Raw genomic sequence first — 21309 nt, 5'->3', positions numbered from 1 at the left:
CGAGGTCGGGCTCCACCCTGACAATTTATATAAAATATTGTTGTGACATTGTCTATGTACAGTCTAACATGACTGTTGGCGATGAACACAAGGAAACTGACGCATGCATTCCTGACTGCACGGAATTCCAGGACATTTATGTGTAGGTTCTTGTTGCTGCTGGACCACAGACCATGGCATGTGTAATGATGTAGGTACGTGTCCCATCCTGTACAAGACGCATCCATTGTCATGGAGACAGACAGTTATGGTGGGTGGAAGGGGACCCCGGAATAAAGGTTCTGTGGACTTAACCACCAGTGTAAGGACTCCTTACTATCATTGGGAGTACTAAGTATTTGGATAGTGGGTAGACACTGGGTCTGTAAACCTGTTCTAGCCAGCCTTGTAAGCATCTCATGTGAAGGCGAGCATTGTTGACAACAAAATTGTATACTGCCATGTGCCCCAACAGCCAAAGGCATTCGAGTGCTGATGTGTGGGGGCTGGATTGTAAGGTGTTTACCGAGGCCACAATTTTTTGGAAACGGTCCATAGAGAGGGATGTAGTGGCCCTTGTTGAATCGAGGCATGCTCCTATAAATTGTATCTTTTGTGTAGGAGATGTCTTCATTCACTTGCAGGCCAAGGTGCCTTATGACTCACAGAGAACAGCAGGAATCATTAGGTGAGTGTGACTTCAGGAGGTAGTCATCCAGGTAAGGAAACATAACGCTTAGTTTTCTTAGATATGCTGTGACAACCACCAGAACCTTTGAAAAGACCCTCAGGACTGTAAAGAGTCCAAATAGAAGCACCTTGTATTGGTAATGTTAAGAATCTACAACGAAACGAAGAAAACATCTGTGAGCTGGGTGGATGGCAATGTGAAAGTATGCATTCTTGCAAGTCCAGGGGCAAAAAACAATCATTCTGTTCCAATGTCGGTAATATAGTGGCAAGCGTTACCATCTTGAATTTTTTGTTTCTGAATGAATTTATTGAGGCTTCAAAGGTCTAAGATGAGTCTCAAGCCTCCCAATCTTTTCTCCGTCAAGATGTAATGGAAGCAGAACCCCTTGTCTCTAAATTGTGTGGGGACTGGCTCTATCGCACCTATGTACAAAAGGTGCTCTCTCTTGTTGAAGTAGAATCTTGTGAGAGTGGTCCCTGAAGAGTGACCAGGAAAGGGGTAGAGACACTAAGGCAGTGGTCTCCAACCTTTTTAAACACAAGATCACTCTTTGAATTTAAGTCAGTCCAGGATCTACCTCAAACCCAAATACCCCCGCTCCACCCCTTTGCTGAGGATCCGCCTGCCTCACTCTATGAATATGAGGTACAGGGAAGGGGGACAGAGTGATATTTGGGAAGGAGGGATAGCTCAGTGGTTTGAGCATTGGCTTGCTAAACCCAGGGTTGTGAGTTCAATCCTTGTGGAGGCCATTTATGGATTTGGGGCAAAAATTTGTCAGGGATGGTACTTGGTCCTGCTGTGAAGGCAGGGGATTGGAATTGATGACCTTTCAAGGTCCCTTCCAGTTCTAGGAGATAAGCAATTTATATTTATATTATATAATGTCCCCTTCCTCTGTTTCCCCCACCCTGTACAACAAGCAGGAAAGCTCCCAGGGGCAGCTCTGGGCAGGAGCAGCTGGGCAGTGGTAGGAGGGGCAGCTGAAGTGCCAGCGCTTGATAGTCTTCTGGTCAAACCAGTCAGGATTACCTGTCAGAGGCTCTAAGATCTGCCGGCAGATCCCGATCTACTGGTTGGTGACCACTGCACTAAGGGGATAAAGATTATCTCAATTATCTGGGGGAACCCATCTGTCAGAGGTTATATGCTGCCAGTTGTTAAAGAAGGGTAGCAGTCAATAATGGAATAGGTGAGAGGCTCCCACAACCCTCAACCTGATGTTCAAATTTGCTTACTGGACTGCTGCGACTATTGGGAGTTGGTAGAGGAAGGGCGTCGTCATTGGATTCTGCCTCTGTGGTGTTGGTCTTGCCTGTTGTAATGTTGGGCATATGATGGGTATCAAGATCTCAGATAGGGCTGATACCTATATTGTCTTCTTCTAGGTGCCTGGTTGTGGATTCCCAAGGACAGAAGCATTACTCTGAAATCTTTCATGGAGTGGAGAATTTCATTTGTGTTAGTGGCAAACAACTTCTGACCATGAAAAGGAAGATCTTCCACTGTAGATTGAATCTCTCTAGGGAATGGAGCTAAACCATGACACCCTTCTCATGACTACTGCTGTTGCTGTAGATCATGCAGCCATGTCTGCAGCGTCTATTGCAGCTTGCAATGCAGTTCTAGCAATCGTGTGACCCTCCAATACCAGTGCTTTGTATTGTTGTCTTTTAGCCTTGGGAATATCAGTGATAAAGTCATTAAGTGTGGTGTAATTTCTGCAGTCATATTTGCTTAATAAAGCCATGTAGTTAGAAATGTGAAATTGTAAAGCAGAAGACATGTATATTTTTGTGTCCAAATGAGTCAAATCTTTTGCTATCACAGTCCGATGGAGTGGACTGAAATTGTTGCTGATTGGATTTTTATTGTGCAGCCTACACCATGAGGGAATTAGGTACTGGGTGAGTAAAGAGCAATTCAGATCCCTTGTGTGGAACATAATACTTCAATTTCTTCTGCCTCTGAGAACAGTTAAGATGCTGGAGTTTGTCACACCCTCTTTGCTGGTTCCATTATTGCTGGATTAATTAGCAGTGCTATTTTAGATGGTGTTACTGAGTGCAATGTGTCAGTTAACTCATGCTGATTCTCCACAACCTCCTGAAGATGTTTAATTCAGCAACTATATGTTTAAAGAGGTCTTGGAAAAGTGCATCATCGTTGTTTAGAAGGGGAATACTGCACTCTGCGTCATTCCTAACTGTGCTGGTGCTTTTGATAATATTGCCAGTGGGGATATGGTGGGGGTGGGGGCACCCAGGGATTGCCATAATATGAAGGCATATTCCCAAATTCTTGGTAGGGTCTGGATGAGTAAATTGTCTGATCTGTGTTAGGAGACTATTCTGGGGAAAAAACCCCTAGAGAATTCATCTTCAGATTCGGATGAAAATCTTTCCTGAGCAAGCGATCTCTGTGATGTTAACATAGCAGGAGCGCAATCAGGGTCTAAAAATGGTGAGTTAAAAGTAGATGAGAGTAACAAGTCTCTGTGTTGAGTGTAGTGCCCAACCAACATTGTCAGTGCCATAGTGGGAGGCACAGACGCTACTGGAGGCGTTGAATCATGCCTCAGTGCAGAGGAGACTAGCACTGTGTTAAGGCATCTCTGTGGTGCAGGCAGAAGTGCCTGCTGATATGGTCAGCACTACACTCTTATGCTGCACCACAAGATCTGGAAGATCAGTTCCAGATGCTGTTGCAGCTTATGAGGCAGACAAGTTGAAGCCAGATGTCTCAGAGCATGGTTTAGCACATGTCTGTTTTGTTAGTTGTGCTGGCGGCTCGAGTCGCCCAGAGCATCATACGTACTGAGGCGCGGTGCCACCACTGTTCTCGGCACCAGCTGTGAGGGAGACAGCTGTTTCGGTGCCATAGCCCCCTGAGGTAAAGAAGAGGCTCGCTTTCTGGCGGGCTTTTTGGTTCCCCGCTGTTTACGTTCCTCAGGCTGTTGGCTCAGGTCTGAAGCTAGTCTGAGGGAACCTTCAAGTAAAAATAGCTTGAGACTGAGGTCTCTGTCTTTCCGTGCTTACAATTTCAACTTTGCACAATGAGGGCATTTTTGAGTGATATGCTGCTCTGAGGCAGTGGACACATTGTGAACGCCCATCTGATATGGGGATAGGCTCCTTACATTACGTGCAGCATTTAAAACCTGGTGAGCCGGGCATGATGCTGAAAACAGTAACTACAGGAAGGGGTTAACAGAGAATAACTTATACTAATCTAGTTTTCTTTTTTAAAACTAACTACAATACTAATAAACTGGAGAGAGAAAAACCTTGGTTTTAAACAGATAATTAAGTAGACATGAAGAAGTTAGGGAGCACTGCAGAGTCCATCTATAGCGAGAGACAGTAGAAAAGGAACTAAGAAGCAAGGGGGAGGGGAACAGGGACGCGATGACTGCGACCTCAGGCTGCAGGCATGTGCATGTGCGGCCCCAGGAACACTGCTCTGAAATCTCTGATCTGAAGCTTGGCAGTGGCGCACTGACCTAATGTGGAGCACCCATGGGGACATATCTCGAAGAAGAAGAAGAAGGATTCCTTCAACTCTACTGATTGCCATGACAATTTTAGATAAATCACTTACTCTCTGATCCAGTTTACTTGTCTGTAAATAATTATTTTAAAAGATGTTATCAAAAGGTAATATACCTACCTCATTTCATGAAAAGTGCTCAGTTTCACTGACAAAAAACTTCAACTCTTACTAGAGACTTTTTTCTTTCCCTCTCTCTTTATTGTCAAACAAACATCCAGTGTAGACACATCTGTTTTTATTGGCCGCCACAAAATGTCCCAGAATGCCGATGCTGACCATTCTGGTCAGCAGTTTGAACTCTGCTGGCTTGTAGCCAGGTAAACAGCAATCCACCTCTCACCCATGCAAACCCTGGTCTTCCTGGATGACCGTGGCTGGCTATTGCACCAAAAGTTCCCTCACTTGGACCTCTGCAGAGCTGCTGGATCAGATCAGTATATGAGGAGAGGAATCTGTACAGTCCCAGGTGTGATTAGCCCATAGGAATTAGGATACACATAGGCACATTTCTTGAGGCTTCTGCGAAAAGGGCTATGATTGGGACACTTCTCAGAGCAAAACAAAAATAAAGGAGCTGAGGCAAGCATACAATGAGGCAAGAAAAGCAAACTGTTGCTCCAGGGCTGCACCTAAGGCCTGCCCTTTGTATAAAGAGCTTAACGCTATCCTCAGTGTGATCCCATTTCCATCACTAACAGCTCAAAGGACACTTTAGAGGACATTGTAAAGCAAACGCATTCCCTGGACGCAGAACAGTTCTTCCAAGATACCTCACAGGATACCCTCTGGAAAAACCGGTGTAATCTAGCCTTACCCTAAGTACATATGGCTTGTGGAGTACAGAGATGGGTGTAGAAAAGTGGGAGGGTTGGCTGTGCTGATGTAAACTGGACATTGCTCTGTGTAGCTAATTGGTACAGCCAAATGGGGTGTTGATGGACATTGAGATCAAGGGAATCTTCCAGAGAGATCTTGAGGAAAGTTTCCAGAAGGTACTTGTTAATCTACTGCCACAGATTCCATGGCAGTGGAGTTTTGCTCCTTCCCCCATTGTTGGACACTGTCCCAAGCCATTCTGAAATCACTTGTGCAGGGACAAAAGTGGCACACAGGTGAGCTGCATATAAAGCAGGGTGAAAGACACAAGCATGTGTTAGCTGTTTCCTGGTTTATCTGCTAGAATGATCCCTGCCTGGGGAAAAGTTAGGGATAATTTTAGAAGGAGTTTCCTGCAAAGCTGCACAGCAAGCCCTACAAACACTTATATTTTTTTGGCCCGTATGCACAATCCCACCTCACCACCCACAACATTCACGCTTTAGATACGTGCAGATGTGTGCCTGGCAAAGATCAGTGACAGTATGCTGCAAAAGGTGCTTATTCATAAAATGTTTTAATGCTATGCTGGAATTTAACAATCCTTCTATGCATTGTCTGTCTGTGCCTCAGCAAATCTGTCCCTGTGGTACACAGCTGAGCAGATAAGAAAAGTAATGGAAAAATAAACAGAGATGCTCAAGTCTTTAATAATGCTGCAGAGTGAGCAGATCTGCAGCACATGCACAATTCTGTGTCAAGCAACACCACCTTCCCCATGTTCACACATTCCTTCCCACTCTCTAGACTCCTCAGTTTCCTCTTCACTCCACCCCCTCTCATAATTTCAGCAATGATAGCTGGACTTATACACAGTTGTGAGCTATTGCCCATTCTGAGCTTTTTCTTTACCAGCAAATGTGTGTTTTGGTGAAAGTCACTGTGCTTTCTCTTAGTGATAGAAATGTAGCCATGTTAGTCTGGGGTAGCTGAAGCAAAATGCAGGACAATGTAGCACTTTAAAGACTAACAAGATGGTTTATTAGATGATGAGCTTTCGTGGGCCAGACCCACTTCCTCAGATCAAATAGTGGAAGAAAATAGTCACAACCATATATACCAAAGGATACAATTAAAAAAAAAATGAACACATATGAAAAGAACAAATCACATTTCAGAACAGGAGGGGGATGCGGGGGGGGGGGGGAGGAAGGAAGGTAAGTGTCTGTGAATTGATGATATTAGAGGTGGGGAGAGCGAGATGTTTGAGAGTTAATGGTATTAGAGGTGATAATTGGGGAAGCTTCCCCAAGATAGCTTCCCCAATTATCACCTCTAATACCATTAACTCACAAACATCCCACTCTCCCCACCTCTAATATCATCAATTCACAGACACTTACCTTCCTTCCTCCCCCCCCCCCCCGCATCCCCCTCCTGTTCTGAAATGTGATTTGTCCTTTTCATATGTGTTCATTTTTTTTAAGTGTAACCTTTGGTATATATGGTTGTGACTATTTTCTTCCACTATTTGATCTGAGGAAGTGGGTCTGGACCACGAAAGCTCATCATCTAATAAACTATCTTGTTAGTCTTTAAAGTGCTACATTGTCCTGCATTTTGCTTCTGCTTTCTCTTAATCAGTAAAGGCAAAGGCAAAGTTTTAGAACAGTAAATAGTTTTTATTTTGTGTTCCACAAATTCACAGAGCAAGCACTTCACTCTTTTTAATCATTTTCTTATATGGATATGTGGTCCCAAAAATTTACATGGGAAGCAACACCAAAACAGTCAAATTGTCAAAGTGCTTCCAATAAATTAACAGATTTAATCTGGCAAATCAACTCTCAAAAATATTTCCTACTGCAAACCATGGAAAATTCCCCCTTATAGCAATGAATTCAAATTCTCAGCTGTTCACGTTTATATCTATACTGGATGATCCATTTATATGTCGTATCTGCCACATCTATTCACCTCATTCCTCAAAAGAAAGGAAATGTTTAAGAATGCACAGAAATTTTAGTTACTGTTTCCAGATGCAAATACCGACACACCAAGCTGATTCACAATGAATACGCATATTTCGGGATGCAGGATCCCTTTGCCATTTCTGCCGTGTCAACGTTGGTATTCATTTTCTCCCTCAGCAATCAAAGTGCTTTGCAACAGGAAACTTTGCCAAGACCAGGAAAAATTCTTTGACATATGGCTGATGGTTTTCTTGCTTATTTATAAAAACCCCAGACACGCTGACAATTGTTACTAGAACAAGTGTGCTATCTATAGAAAAAACAATATTCTTAAACCTCTGTGTTACGGTCTGTTTCTGCTATCCATGCTCAAAACCATACAGGAAGGATCCCTCTCCCCCCACCAAAACAAAGAAAGTCTGATTGTGTGTCCTTCCAGATTGAGAGACTAGAGAATATACAATTGTACTAGGGATGTTAAATTTAGATTAATTAACTAATCAAATAGTGATGGGATTTCCATTGACTATTCAATTAGTCAATAAGGGTGCTTGCAACTTTGAACTGTAGCAAAAGCCCTGAGGGCACTCTTGCTACAGTTCAAAAGTGGAAAACCTGCAGAGAGTGTGGGGCCAGTAGGGAACTGGCTCTGCACTCCCTGCGGTGCCTGAGCCTTTGAAATGTACAAGAGCCCCATTGGGATTCATATATTTCAAAAGCAGAATCGCAGCAGAAGTGGCACAAGCAGAGAGTGAAGCAGTCTTCACTCACGCCCTTTCCCGCTATGCCTCTACCTCCCCATCCCCCATGGAAACGGTGCTGGGGGGGAACTAGCTCACCTCAGCACCAGGTCCTGCTTCCCCCCTTGCTGCCTCTCTCTGATAGCAAACCCCTCAAAGTGCCATTATTACTCAGTACAATAGCATATGGCATCCCAGCTAGATGGGAAGGCTACTCACCTTGTACAGTAACTGAGACTCTTCAAGATAATTGTCCTTGTAGGTGCTCCAGGTTAGGTGTTTGAGTGCCACTATACGTCTAGTTGGAGAATTAAGATAGTGGTGCCCTGGGTAGGCAGTGCATATGGGGCAGCCAGGACGCACCACCTGGAGCAGCTACTCTGCATGCACAGTCAATGAAGCCTTCAGTTCCTTCTCTGCCCAAAATGACATGTTCCAAAGCAGAGGGAAGGAAAGGTGTATGTTGAAGCATCCACAGGGACAACCATCTCTAAGAACCTCAGTTACTGCACAAGGTAAGTAACCTTCCCTTCTTTGAGGAGCATCCCTGTGGGTGCTCCACCTTAGATGTTGCCCTTTTCTGAACTTTTTCCAATACCAAGGTATCTTTCTGAGATGAGGCGTCCACCTCTGCATACAATATTCAAGATGTGAGCATCTTGGATCTGTCCTATGCATTGATAAAATGTGTTTAATTTATCTGGGAAATAATGCAAAGGGGAACAAATTAAACACATTTTATCAATGCGTAGGACAGATCCAAGCTGCACAGATCACAGAAAAATCCCTTGTCCATAGCCTAAACAAAGAAATCTGTTTAATGACAAGAAATCCTATTAAACTAACTATCTTCCTTATAATGGGTGAAATGACCAATTCAATAAAGCTATATAGAGTATAATGAATGCAGAGTTTAATTAGGGCATACTGCTAGCTGATTATAATCTATTAATTAGCATTCCCAGTTCCTACATCTCATTGCATGTTTCACTTTGCTTTTAAATTGCACCCTTCCTTTTTTGGACCAAAGTTATACAATCCCAGCATTGTGATAATAATTACAGTGGGTGCCTAGAGAACAGAGTCCTGGCAATATCCTTAAGTGTTTAATTAGTGTGCTGGTAAAAGGAAAGAAGGGAGAAATGACGTGGAAAAACATCAGTGTGCATCTCTACACATGTTTTATAGCATAATAGTCCACTGATTGTTCCATTCCAAAAAAAGCCAACCATAATATGTTGCCTTCATGATTTATGCCTTCATGCCATGAGTGGCAGTTTAGAAACATGAAGACTTGAAATAACTCACTTTACACTGTGCTGACCTAGAAATTGAAAATAATGTATCTTAGACATGTGCCAGTCACTATTTTTGTGGCACTTTCCCCTATACCCACCTTCCAAAGGTTTGCATAAAGAAGTGAATTTGCCAGTTTACCTTCATGGCTCTAATAACATCTGAAGTACAGCAAATGTTGTCTTAAAAATATGTGAGATGGATGAAGATTCAATAAGGAAATACCCTGATAACTGTGCAAAATCAAACCAGATTGGGGGTAAACTCTGGGACTGCATACAGGATTGATTTGCCATGTAAAAACTTTTTTTTTTTTCTTAAAAAGGAGGACAGATGGTTCCCCAACTCAACTAGCAAAAGTAATAGCTAGAAAGTATAAAGGAAAACGATCTAAAGGAAAGGAGGTTATTGCTGAAAAGCAGGAACAAAAATATCAAAATTGAGGTTTCAAGGAGACAGCTTTCATCTTGCTGATCTAAGTTTAGATGACAAGATACTCTCTAATTAGAAGAATTCAGTGTAAGAGCTTACTCTAAAAAGTTCTCAAATGTAATAATCCGTTGTGATAATTAGACCTACAAATTTACACTACTTGTAAGCTGAACAGTAAAAAACAAGTGAAGTGTACAACCTATAACAAAAGCAATGATAGGAAAAATTGCAAAAGGGAGATAGGAAGACTGAATTAAGACAAACAGATATAATTCCATGACTGTATTAAGATCATGCCTCGCAACAAGAAAAATGCCAAACTGAAAACCAAACAACAAAAATTAGATATGTTGGAAATTAGGATTAATTGCTGGACAAAACCGGGACCAGATGGCATTCACCCAAGAGTTCTGAAAGAACTCAAATGTGAAATTGCAGAACTATTAACTATGGATTATAACCTATCCTTTAAATCAGCTTCTGTACCCAATGACTGGAAGATAGCTAATGTATCGTCAACATTTAAAAAGGGCTCTAGAGGTGATCCCGGCATTTACAGACGGGTAAGTCTAACATCAGTACCGGGCAAATTAGTCAAAACAATAGTAAAGAATAAAACTGTCGGACACATAGAAGAACATAATTGGTTGAGAAAAAGTCAACATGGTTTCCGTAAAGGGAAAATTATGTCTTACTAATCTATTATAGTTCTTTGAAGAGGTCAAACACGTGGACATGGGGGATCCAGTAGATATAGCATACTTAGATTTCCAGAAACCCTTTGACAAGGTCCCTCACCAAAGGCTCTTACGTAAATTAAATTGTCATGGAATAAGAGGGAAGATCCTTTCATGGACTGAGAACTGGTTAAAAGACAAGAAACAAAGGATAGGAATAAATGGTACATTTTCAGAATGGAGTGGGGTAACTAGTGGTGTCCCCCAAGGGTCAGTCCTAGGACCAATTCTATTCAACTTATTCATAAATGTTCTGGAGAAAGGGGTAAACAGTGAGGTGGCAAAGTTTGCAGATGATACTAAGCTGCTCAAGGTACTTAAGACCAAAGCAGACTGAAGAACTTGAAAAAGATCTCACCAAACTAAGTGATTGGGCAACAAAATGGCAAATGAAATTTAATGTGGATAAATGTAAAGTAATGCACATTGGAAAAAATAACCCCAAGTATACATATAATATTATGGGGGCTAATTTAGCTACAAGTAATCAGGAAAGACATCTTGGAGTTCTCGTGGATAGTTCTCTGAAGATGTCCACGCAGTGTGCAGCGGCACTCTAAAAAGCAAACAGGATGTTAGGAATCATTAAAAAAAGGGATAGAGAATAAGATGGAGAATATCTAATTGCCCTTATATAAATCCATGGTACGCCCACATCTTGAATACTGCGTACAGATGTGGTGGTCTCATCTCAAAAAAGATATACTGACATTAGAAAAAGGTTCAGAGAAGGGCAACTAAAATGATTAGGGGTTTGGAATGGGTTCCATATGAGGAGAGATTAAAGGGACTGGGACTTTTCAGCTTGGAAAAGAGGAGACTAAGGGGGGATATGATAGAGGTATATAAAATCATGAGTGGTGTGGAGAAAGCGAATAAGGGAAAGCTATTTACTTGTTCCCATAATATAAGAACTAGGGGCTACCAAATGAAACTAAGGAGAAGCAGGTTTAAAACAAATAAAAGGAAGTTCTTCTTCACACAGCGCATAGTCAACTCCTTGCCTGTGGAACTCCTTGCCTGAGGAGGTTGTGAAGGCTAGGACTATCACAGGGTTTAAAAGAGAACTAGATAAATTCATGGAGGTTAAGTCCATTAATGGCTATTAGCCAGGATGGGTAAGGAATGGTGTCCCTAGCCTCTGTTTGTCAGAGGGTGGAGATGGATGGCAGGAGAGAGATCACTCGATAATTACCTGTTCAATTCACTCCTTCTGGGACACCTGGTATTGGCCACTGTTGGCAGACAGGGTGCTGGGCTGGATGGACCTTTGGTCTGATCAAGTACGGCCATTCTTATGTTCCTATGTCCTACAACGAGGGGACTGCTTTTGGTCTTCTTAAAAGGAGACTATAGGAGAAAAACTGGCTACTGAACTGACTTTCACTTTCATGGCTACCACCTCCACCCTGTCCTGGGACACCAGAACACCATCTTTGGATGTTTCTGCACCAGAGCAGGCCAGAGAAAGGAAACCAAATGAGATTATCGCTTTCGCAAGCTCCAGCTGAATCACAAACACCATCTGGGCAGTGTTCCCTCTAATTTTCTGTGTCCACTCTCTAAAGAAATATTAATTGTGCACAAACAAAACAGGAAATGATAGTCTAGGAAGGAGTATTGCAGAAAGGGATCTGGGGATCATAGTAGATCATAGCTGAACATAAGTCAAAAGTAAAACACTATGGAAAAACAGGCAAATATTCTGAGATGTATTAGTAAGAATGTAATAAGATAGACATGAGAAGTAATTCTTCTGCTCTACGCCATGCTGATTAGGCCTCTAATGGAGTACTGCATCCAGTTCTGGCTGCAACATTTCAAGAAAGATGTAGACAAATTGGAGAAAGTCCAGAGAAGAGCATCAACAATGATTAAAGGTCTAGAAAACATGACCTATGATGGGAGTTAAAAAATATTTTTGTTCAGTCTGGAAAGGAAAAGTCTAAGAAGGGACCATGGTAATGGTTTTCAAGTACATAAAAGGTTGTTACAAGGAGGAGGGAGAAAAGTGTTTTTTCTTAACCTCTAAGGGTAGTACAAGAAGCAATGGGCTTAAACAACATCAAAGAAAGTTTAGATTGAACATTAGAAAAGACTTCCTGTTAGGGTGGTTAAGCACTGTAATAAATCATGTAAGGAGGTTGTGGAATCGCCATCATTGCAAATTTTTAAAAGCAGGTTAGACAAACACCTGTCAGAGATGGTCTAGATCAGGGCTACTCAATATGCGGCCCATTTGTTTGCGACCCGTGGTGCAGTTTGGATTTACATGGGGTGGGGCTCAATACACACTCCGTGGGTGGGAGCCAAAACAAAAAATATTCAATATAATGGTCTTCTGTTGATATGCATTTTAGTAGTTCAATTCCTGGGCTGTCATTGCTCATTAAAAGTGCTGTCATATGGGTGAAAATCAGGTAAATACTGCATTGTATTAATTTCAGCAGAACTGACTTAAATGGGACCTACGGGTTGCATAGTCTTGCCTTAATCTTTGTATTCATGCCCATCAGTATGAAAGAAGCTATTTGCACATATATATGCAACCACACTTAGGTTGCGGCCCTCAGCATGTTCTATGAGTAACACTGTGGCCCCGGGGCTTGCAAAGTTGAGTAGCCCTGGTCTAAATAATACTTAGTTCTGCCATGAATGCAGAATCCTGGATTAGATGACTTCTCAAGGTCCCTTCCAATCCTATGATTCTAATACCCGCATGTGCAAATATTTGACCTTCATTTAGCATGACCACACTAACAAAAAAAAAATCTACGTCATAAAAGATTGATTGCAGAAGGAATCAAATAGGCACAAACCCTCTGAAAGAAGACAGCTTAAAAGCAGAGAAGTGAGTTTTAACCTATGTAGGTAAATGGCATAGCTAATCTTGTCAGGAACTCGAGTCTAGATTACACTACAAGTTGTACTCCATTGTGGACAACAGATGCATCTAAACCAGGGCTGAATGGGATGTAACAGTAAGCGTAGCCAAGGACAAGAACAGTTCAGAGCTATTTCAGAAATCCCTAAACCTGAAATTTTTAACCAGTTTCTAAAATGATATCAAATAGCCTTTTGCCTTGACTTCATTTAGACCAGGACTGGGTGAAATACAGCCTGGGGGGGCTGGATCTGGTTCACCAAGCCACCGAATCTGGCCCGCGGACCATCCTGCCAAGACCCTCAGGACACAACTGCTTCAGTTTAAAGCACAATCTGTGTGGCGCTCTGTTCTGCAGGGAGGGGACTGAGAAATGGGGATGGGAGCAGCGAAAGCCTTCCCCCCCCCCTCCTGGAGCAGAGAGCTACGCGGAAGGAGATCCTGCAGTTTTAAGTGATCTGGGACTGCAGCAGGCAGGAAGCCCAGCCTGCTTTGGGGGTGCTGCAAGGCTGCTGGCCAGGAGACACTTAGGTAAGCACCTCCCAGCCAGAACCTGCCTCTGGCACCCCATCTCCTCCCACACCCCAACTCCCTTCCGCAGGTCACCATCCAAACCCTCTGCCCCAGATCACAACTCCCTCCCTGTACCCCTTCCTACACCCCTCCTACAGGCCAGAATCCTCTCCTGCTCCCAAACACCCTCTCAGACCCTGCACCACATTCCCTTGCCCCAGGTTATCACCCAGACCCTCTGCAGTCTGCACTCCCTTTTCCCTTTCTCACAGACTTTGCACCTCCTCCTAGAACCCCTCCCCCAGGCCAGAATCTTCTCCTGCATCCATATTCCCTCCCTGACCCTAAACCTCTTACCCAGGTCACAACCCCCTCCTTCACGCAAACTCATCTTCAGACCTCACACCATCTCCTGCACCCCAGTATCTTACCCTGAGTGCCCTTCTGCACCCAATCTCCTCCACAGAAAAGTTCAGCCCTTGACCACTTTCCAAAATATGGGAGTGTCCCCCCTCCACCAAAAATTATTGCCCATCAGTGTCTTAGACAATGTTCAGTAGCAGTTCAACAGTACCCACTATCTACAACTGATACATTTTTAATACTTAAAATGCTGCAAATATGACAGCAACAAGCACAATAGAAATATCAATGAAGATCAATTGGAAATAACCTGACATTTAAAGGGAATTAACTTAATTGGTTAATATTAGTCCACACCCAAATCCTACAATTACATATAAGAGCATATGCATGCTCAGAGGTCTTGGAATTCTGGTTGAATCACTTTTGTTCAATAAGTGGCATTATGGTTTAAAAATCCACTTTATTTTTCCAATTTTATTACTTTGGGAAACCCTGCAACCCATTCCAAATAACCTAGTAGTGTAATCCAGTGAAAAATCCACACATTAAATAGAAACAACCCACTGATTCAGTCCTATTCTCTCCCACCCAAACACTTCAACAATGACCATGCATAACTTACCTGGTTTTCTTCCTGCACAACTCTATATTGCTCCTTCCAAATGGTGATTTTGGAAGCTTCATCTTTTCTTAAGGCTCTCTCCTTCTTTAGCTCAGGACTCCAGAAGGTCTTGATACTGTTCATGGAGGAGCTCAGCTTGCTTTCTTTCACCTCCACATCTTTGCGCAACAGATCATTTTCTCGTAGCACCTCTTTGAGCTGTGTCTGTAGATCCATTATAGTGTTATCCCTAGCCTGGCGCAGTGAGTGAGGCACGGTGGATGCCATGCTCACTGGAGGGAGGTGGTGGTCTCCAAATGCAATAGTGTCACTGGCAACCCCACTACTGGCAATATTGGGGCTGCTACCCATAGCAGTCATCCTGACTCCATAAGGCAGTCGCCCCCCAGATCGGCCAAGAGTCATGGTACTTTTAGGGGTGTCGGCACCCACGTTCTCATGGTCACTTAGATACATAGGGCCAGACGTGGCATAGGCAGCATTTAAGGATTGAATATTTTCCATGGAAAGCGTTTTCCCACTCCCACCACCAGCATTGTTTCCAGAGCTCCCACCTGTGCTGTTGGTTCGACGATGACCCAAACGTGGTGATCTTGGCAACCTTGGTGAACGCCCAGGACTCTGGTTGCTTGGTTCAACCTTACCAACTGACCGAGCACTTCCATACATGACTGAACTGGTGGTGTAACGTGACTATACAGATTTCAAGCACGAATGAGATAGAGATGCTGTGAGGTTTTTCTGTGGTTGCAAGTCAGTTTAAGGCCAATCACAAACCAGAATAGATCCAGTTGTCCATTTCAAAAGTCACAATGGTGTTTGAGATCATATCTGTATCAATTAAAAAAAAAAAACACACATTCAATACCTAATGTCTCAAAAACAAAACCACATCTATTTTGCCCCATTCAACTGGAAAGTATCCCCTATCAGTTACTTCCCAATTTTTCTAAATACTTTCAACTACATGCAGTTGCCAAAAATGTAATTTTTTAAAACCTCAAGAAATCAAACTTAAAGCAAGTTTTACAATTATAAGTTCTTTACTCTGTTGTAATTATAAAATAACAAAACCCAATAGAAGCCTCCATAATTTTTCAAGTAATTTTTTTTGGCACGGCCATGGTCTAACCTCCAAAAGAACAAGTTAATTTGTTCCCCCTTTCAAATTGTTCCCCTTTCTGGCACATAGCTTCTATCAGATAACTCAGTTTCATAAATGAACTTGAACCCACTCAACGAATAAGAATCTTTCCCAGGCAAGTGCCTTGGCTTCTGCAGCTTGAGATTGTATTTAAAAATAAATCCTCTAGACCCCATGGCTTATAAAAATGATCCTCCAAATATGAATCCAGTGTAAGCTAATGTAGCGCTGTTTTTCTAAATTCACTTGCAGCCAGTTCCAGGGCCTCAGTCATTCCTTGGTGAGTCTGATCAGTCTTCACTGCTGCCATTCAGAACTCTGTGGTCAGCAGTGTCACTGACAAGTGTGAAGTCATTGTTACTGCCAGTCAAGCTCTAAGCAGCAATAGATCCAGGCACTAGAACTATTATGCTGTGAGGACTCCCTTCACAAACAAGGAGGCATGATCTCCTTTTATCACCCTTGAGAAACTCAGAAGAAGGAGAGAAAGAGCCAATTGCAGAGGTGGACAATAATTTTTGAAGGGGGGGGTCACTTCACAAACTTCCAAAGTGATCACAGGCCACCCTGGAAGGGGCAGGACCTTAGGCAGAAGGGGACTTCATGTGCTCCCCCGCACGTAGACCTTGATTGGACGGGAGGGGGAGGGGGAAGGGAGGTTTAGCAGAAAAAGAAATAACAGAAAGCATAAGATAGTGAATCGTATTTTTAAAATTGGAAGTTAAATGGCAATGTACACACAATATACTCTGTTTTTAGACACTACAATAGCACAAGAAATTTTTACTTTGTCTTAGGGACTGGATAAAGTTTTTCAAGACCTGTTCACAAACTGCTGCTACCAAAACTGTGAACAGGCGTGGAAGTATTTGTTCGCTTAAGTTCTTTCTTGAAGAACTGATCATAATGTATCTAAACATTTGGCTGATGCACTTAACATTGTTAAAGCTTACTTTAAAAGTTTAGGTACAGAATATAAGTGAACTCGGTTTATAACACAACTAGAAAATTTACCTGGCGCCGCTCAGGCCCTTAACTCAGATACATTTTGTTTTTCTTCATTTAAAACATTGTTCTGGGATGAGGCAGGGGATGAGAGGGGTCAGCATGAAGGCTGCCCTAGGGAGAGAGGACAACCCCAGCTGCCTATCACTGTAGCAGCCTGGGACTAAGTGAGAAGCACTTGTCCATGGTCAGCAGCAGTGGGCACAGCCAAAGGAGTGCATGTCACCTGGCTGGGAGACAGACACACTCTCTGAAATATATAGTAGATAGCTCCCCTTTTCTCCACCCCGCCCTCTGTTGGCCCAGTGGAGTTATAGCTGCCCTGGTCCCTATCTCTGGCCTTGGGATCTTAAATTTCAATTAATCAGCTAATCGAGTAGTCGATGGAATTTTCATTGACTACTGAGACCCTGCCATGTTATCATGGCCTGCTGGTTACATAGCCTTTGGACAATTCAGTGGTTGGATAGACCAAGTCACAGCCAATGTAGAGTACTCCTCAGAACATACATATGTGCTTCCTGTCCATTCATCTACTCCAGGTCCCCAATATGTAACACACACCAGAATGGCCAAGGATAACAGAGACTGTGGACACCCAGAAATAGCTGGCCATGTCATTTGGTAACATTCACCTTTAATTGTTTTAATATTGATTTTGGTTACTGGGTTATATATTTAAACCCCAATTTAAACCCCTTAAATTCAGAAGGGCAGTGTCCATACAGTAATTAGGATTGTCAATAATTAGTCCTCATGTGATTAAATCAAATTTCATCATGATTAAAAAAATTAACTGTGCTTAATCACAGTTTTAATTGCACCATTAAACAACAGAACACATTTTCAAATATGATTTCAATTAGAACACAGAATACAACATGACAGTACTCATTTTATTATTTTAATACAAATATTTCCACTATAAAAGGATAGCATTTTTCAATTCACCTACAAATAGTGTGGTATACTCTCTTTATTGTGAAAGTGCAGTTTACAAATGTAAAGGGTTTTGTTTGGGGTTTTTTGTTTGTTTGTTTGTATCAGAGACAGTAGCATGGGGCAGCAGGCAGTTCCCCAGGAGCCAGTGCACGTGCGGAGCTGGCTTTTAAGCCAGCTCCTGCCTTCCTCGCCAGGAGTGGGATCCTGCATGTAACTAAACATAAACTGATAAACCCAGGTTTACTGTTTGATTATACTTTCACATCCCTGTAAAGAACCCCACCTCACTGGTCCCACATAACTCAGAGCTCCAGGGCTCCCCTGGCACTCCAGCCACACAGGTGGGAGGAAACAGTGGACTGAGGCCCAGGACTTCGCACTTCAACAGGGTGACCTGTAGCTCGCACTCCAGCCCCACAAGGGAACACTGAGGCTTGGAAACTGGCCATGGGGCTGAAGCATAAGCACCAGCTTGCCCCACTGCAGTGGGAAGCCCCAATCCTTACCACAGGCTGGATCAAAGCAAGCTGAAGGCCAAATCCAGCCTGTGGGCTGTAGGTTTAGAACCTACAGCTCCACTCAGTCCTATTTCTTGCTAAGCTAACTGTTAAGAGAAACAAGTTTATTTACATTTCTGAGAGATAATACTGCCCATTTCTTATTTACAAGTAGAGCTTTAAAGCGTTAACCAGCAGCCCAACTGGGCCCACCACAGGGAGGAGGGAGGGCGGGCAGACGGCAGATAACCAGTTAAATGTAACATTTAACCAGTTCATTTTTTCAACAGGATTTTATATCCATAGTTACAATGTCACCTCAAAGCAAGGTATTTACATACCATATATGCTAAACATTAATATGCCTCTGTGTTTTGCCATTTTTCAGAGGACATACTTCCATGCTGACACTCATTAAAAAAAGTTAGTTAAATTTGTCCATGAACTCCCTAGAGGAGTACTGAGTATCACCTGCTCTGTTTTATCCACATTTTGACATGTATTTCACATTATAGCAGTCTCAAATGTGAACTAGAATATGTTGTTCCTTTTAAGAACACTCACTGCAGATTTGACAAAACGCAAAGGTACTAATATGAGATTTCCTAAGATAGCTATAAGCACTTAAATCAAGGTTTCAGAATTTCAATTGTCTGCCAAAATCTGAGAGGGAGGAGGTATACAGCATGCTTTCAAAAGTCTTAAAAGAGCAATATTATGAGGAAACTACAAAACCCAAGCCACCAAAAAACACAACTTTCTAACAGTGGCCTCTGACTCACATAATGAAAATGAACATGCACCAGTCTGCCCTGCTCTGGATCATTATTAAGCAGAACTCATTCTTGCCTTCAGGATGGGATGCATGTCACCTGGAATGGTGCTTGCAGTATGAATGAGCATCCTTTAGGCAATCCTGTAAACAAGAAGCAGCTTTATTGCCTGAAAATGTAAACTTGTTAGTTTAAGCGACTGGCTGAACAAGCAGTAAGACTGAGTGGCTTGTAGGTTCTAATACATTGTTATCGTTTTGAATATAGGGATTTTTCATAATTCTACATTTGAAAGTTCAAATTTAACAATACAAAGTATTACAGTACTTATATTAGGTGAACTGAAAAATACTATTTTTGTTTTTTGTACAGTGCAAATATTGCTAATCTACTATATATCTAAGAGAATTTGTGCATCTGTCTGTATGTCCATCTATCCATACATCTGTTTACGAACTCCTCCTCAAAGGTAAGAACTAGGACCACCAAATTTGATATACAGCTTACTCTTACCATAAATTAAAGCAAGGTAAGGGTTTGGTTGTGCCAGGACAATCGGATGTGAGTGGAATGCGATTGTTTCTCATCAAATAGAAAGGAAGAGGTGACATAGCAGGGACAGTTATACCCCAGAATGACCACCGGGGGCAGTGTTCCAGTGCCAGGGAGCAGAAGGCATGCAGACCCCGTGCCAGCCCTGGGGAGCAGCCAGCAGGCTCTGTAGCCCCTGGAAGCAGCAAGCCCCAGGGAATAGCTAGCAGCCACCTCCACCTCCTCACCTGAGCCCACCACACACACATCTCCCAACCTCCTACACTCCACCCTCTGCTTCCAGCACCCTACAGTCTGCCCTGAACCCCCTCCTTTTGCTCTGACTTCTGCACCCCAACTCCTTACCAAGCCCCTCTTAACCCCCCAACTAGGGATATTAAATTGCAAGTAATGGGTTAAATCAAATAATCAATAAGGGGGGATACTGCAGAGCCACAGCAAGGTTAGCTAGCAACACGGGAGCTAACTCCGCTGCAACTCTGACTTTGGAATGTATTAAGAGCTGCCAAGCTCTCAAATTTAAAAACAGAAGTACAGCATCTGGGACTAGGTGCAAGCTGGGAATCAGCTGATTCCCAGCTCGCACTGGTCCCCTACTACACCTTGCCTCTTTTGCCCCCGAGACCATGCTGGAAGGTACCGGCCTTTAAGCCAAGTCCCCCCAGCACCAGCTTCTGATCCTCCCCCTCCCCCACTACCTCACTGTGATAGAGGTGGGGGCGGAGGAAGCGACTAGTTGAGTCATTACTCGACCACTCAATAAATATGCGCTTATCGGGTAGTCAGCTGGTCTACTAGTCGCTTACATCCCTACCCCCAAACTTGACTCCTGAACTAGGGATGTTAAACATCAGTTAATTGAATAGTTGAGTAACCTCATGAATTCTTATCAGTTACTTGACTATTCTATAGTTTCCAGGGGCAGGGTTGGCAACCAGCGTGCTATGGCCCCACTTCCAAGGAGTCCCCCGCCATAGTGTGGGGTGCCAGACAGGAGCTGATCTGCGAGGTGAGCCAGTTTAAAAACCAGATGCCCTGTTGCCCCGTACTGCTGCCTCTAATACAGGGGCAGCAGCATGGGGTAGCAGTAGCTCCTGTCGGGCAGTGGGGGTCGGGGGGGGTCTGAGCTCCCAGATCTGGTGCAAGTCAGAATTGAGCTGGGCTGCCTGACCGCCCAGCTCATAACATACTTTAAATGCAGAGCCACAGTAGGGGTAGGTCCCAGACCCGTCACAAGCCAGGACTGAGCCAGGGTGCTAGCCAGGCTGCTAAAAAATGTACTGTGGAAGTCAGGGAAAACGCGTGTAGTCTATAGCATTAATTTAAGTTTCTGCTTATCAGTTAATTGACTACACTATTACATCCCTATCCTGCACCCCCCACACCTCCAGCAGCCTGCGCTGAGCCCCTCACATCCCCAAACCCTTACCCTGACTCCTTTACCCCCCATGCTCCCAGCCCTCTGCCCTGAAGGACCCAAGCAACATCAGGTAAGTCTTCTCTAGGTTGCACCTCCAAAACTGGAATTCTCTATTCTGGCAACATCCATGGTCCAGCAAGACCACGGATGTTCCTGGATCAGAGAACCCCAGTAGCCTAGTGGCAGGAGGGCTATCCAGAAGTGCCAAGCTGAAGCAGCAGGACAGTTTAGGGGCTGGTGGTAGCTTCCAGCAGCCCACAGGACTTGCAACAGCCCCTGACAGGCTATGGCACTGGTACTGGGTCGGGGCAATCCCAGCAGCTCAGGATCAGGCTGGCAACAGCCTATGGCAGCTCGGGCTGGGGTAGGAGC

General features: G+C 43.4%; 1 protein-coding gene across 10 annotated transcripts in view; it reads right to left on the bottom strand.

Annotated features, from left to right (window-relative positions):
- The window catches only part of ERC1 (ELKS/RAB6-interacting/CAST family member 1), a 512836-nt gene that overhangs the window by 460738 nt on the left and 30789 nt on the right, over nucleotides 1-21309 (bottom strand). For all 10 annotated transcript variants that reach the window (XM_075941054.2, XM_089775709.1, XM_075941075.2 and 7 more), the window contains exon 2: nucleotides 14605-15435. In XM_075941054.2, coding sequence (XP_075797169.2) covers nucleotides 14605-15273 — 669 coding nt within the window. In that variant the 5' untranslated portion in view covers nucleotides 15274-15435. The remainder of the gene's footprint in view (nucleotides 1-14604; nucleotides 15436-21309) is intronic.

The sequence above is a fragment of the Pelodiscus sinensis genome, chromosome 1 (assembly GCF_052426305.1).
Source record: "Pelodiscus sinensis isolate ZL-2025 chromosome 1, ASM5242630v1, whole genome shotgun sequence".
In the NCBI taxonomy this organism is placed as follows: domain Eukaryota; kingdom Metazoa; phylum Chordata; order Testudines; family Trionychidae; genus Pelodiscus; species Pelodiscus sinensis.
The sequence above is the reverse complement of the archived record's forward strand: the minus strand, read 5'-3'. Positions and strand labels throughout refer to the sequence as shown.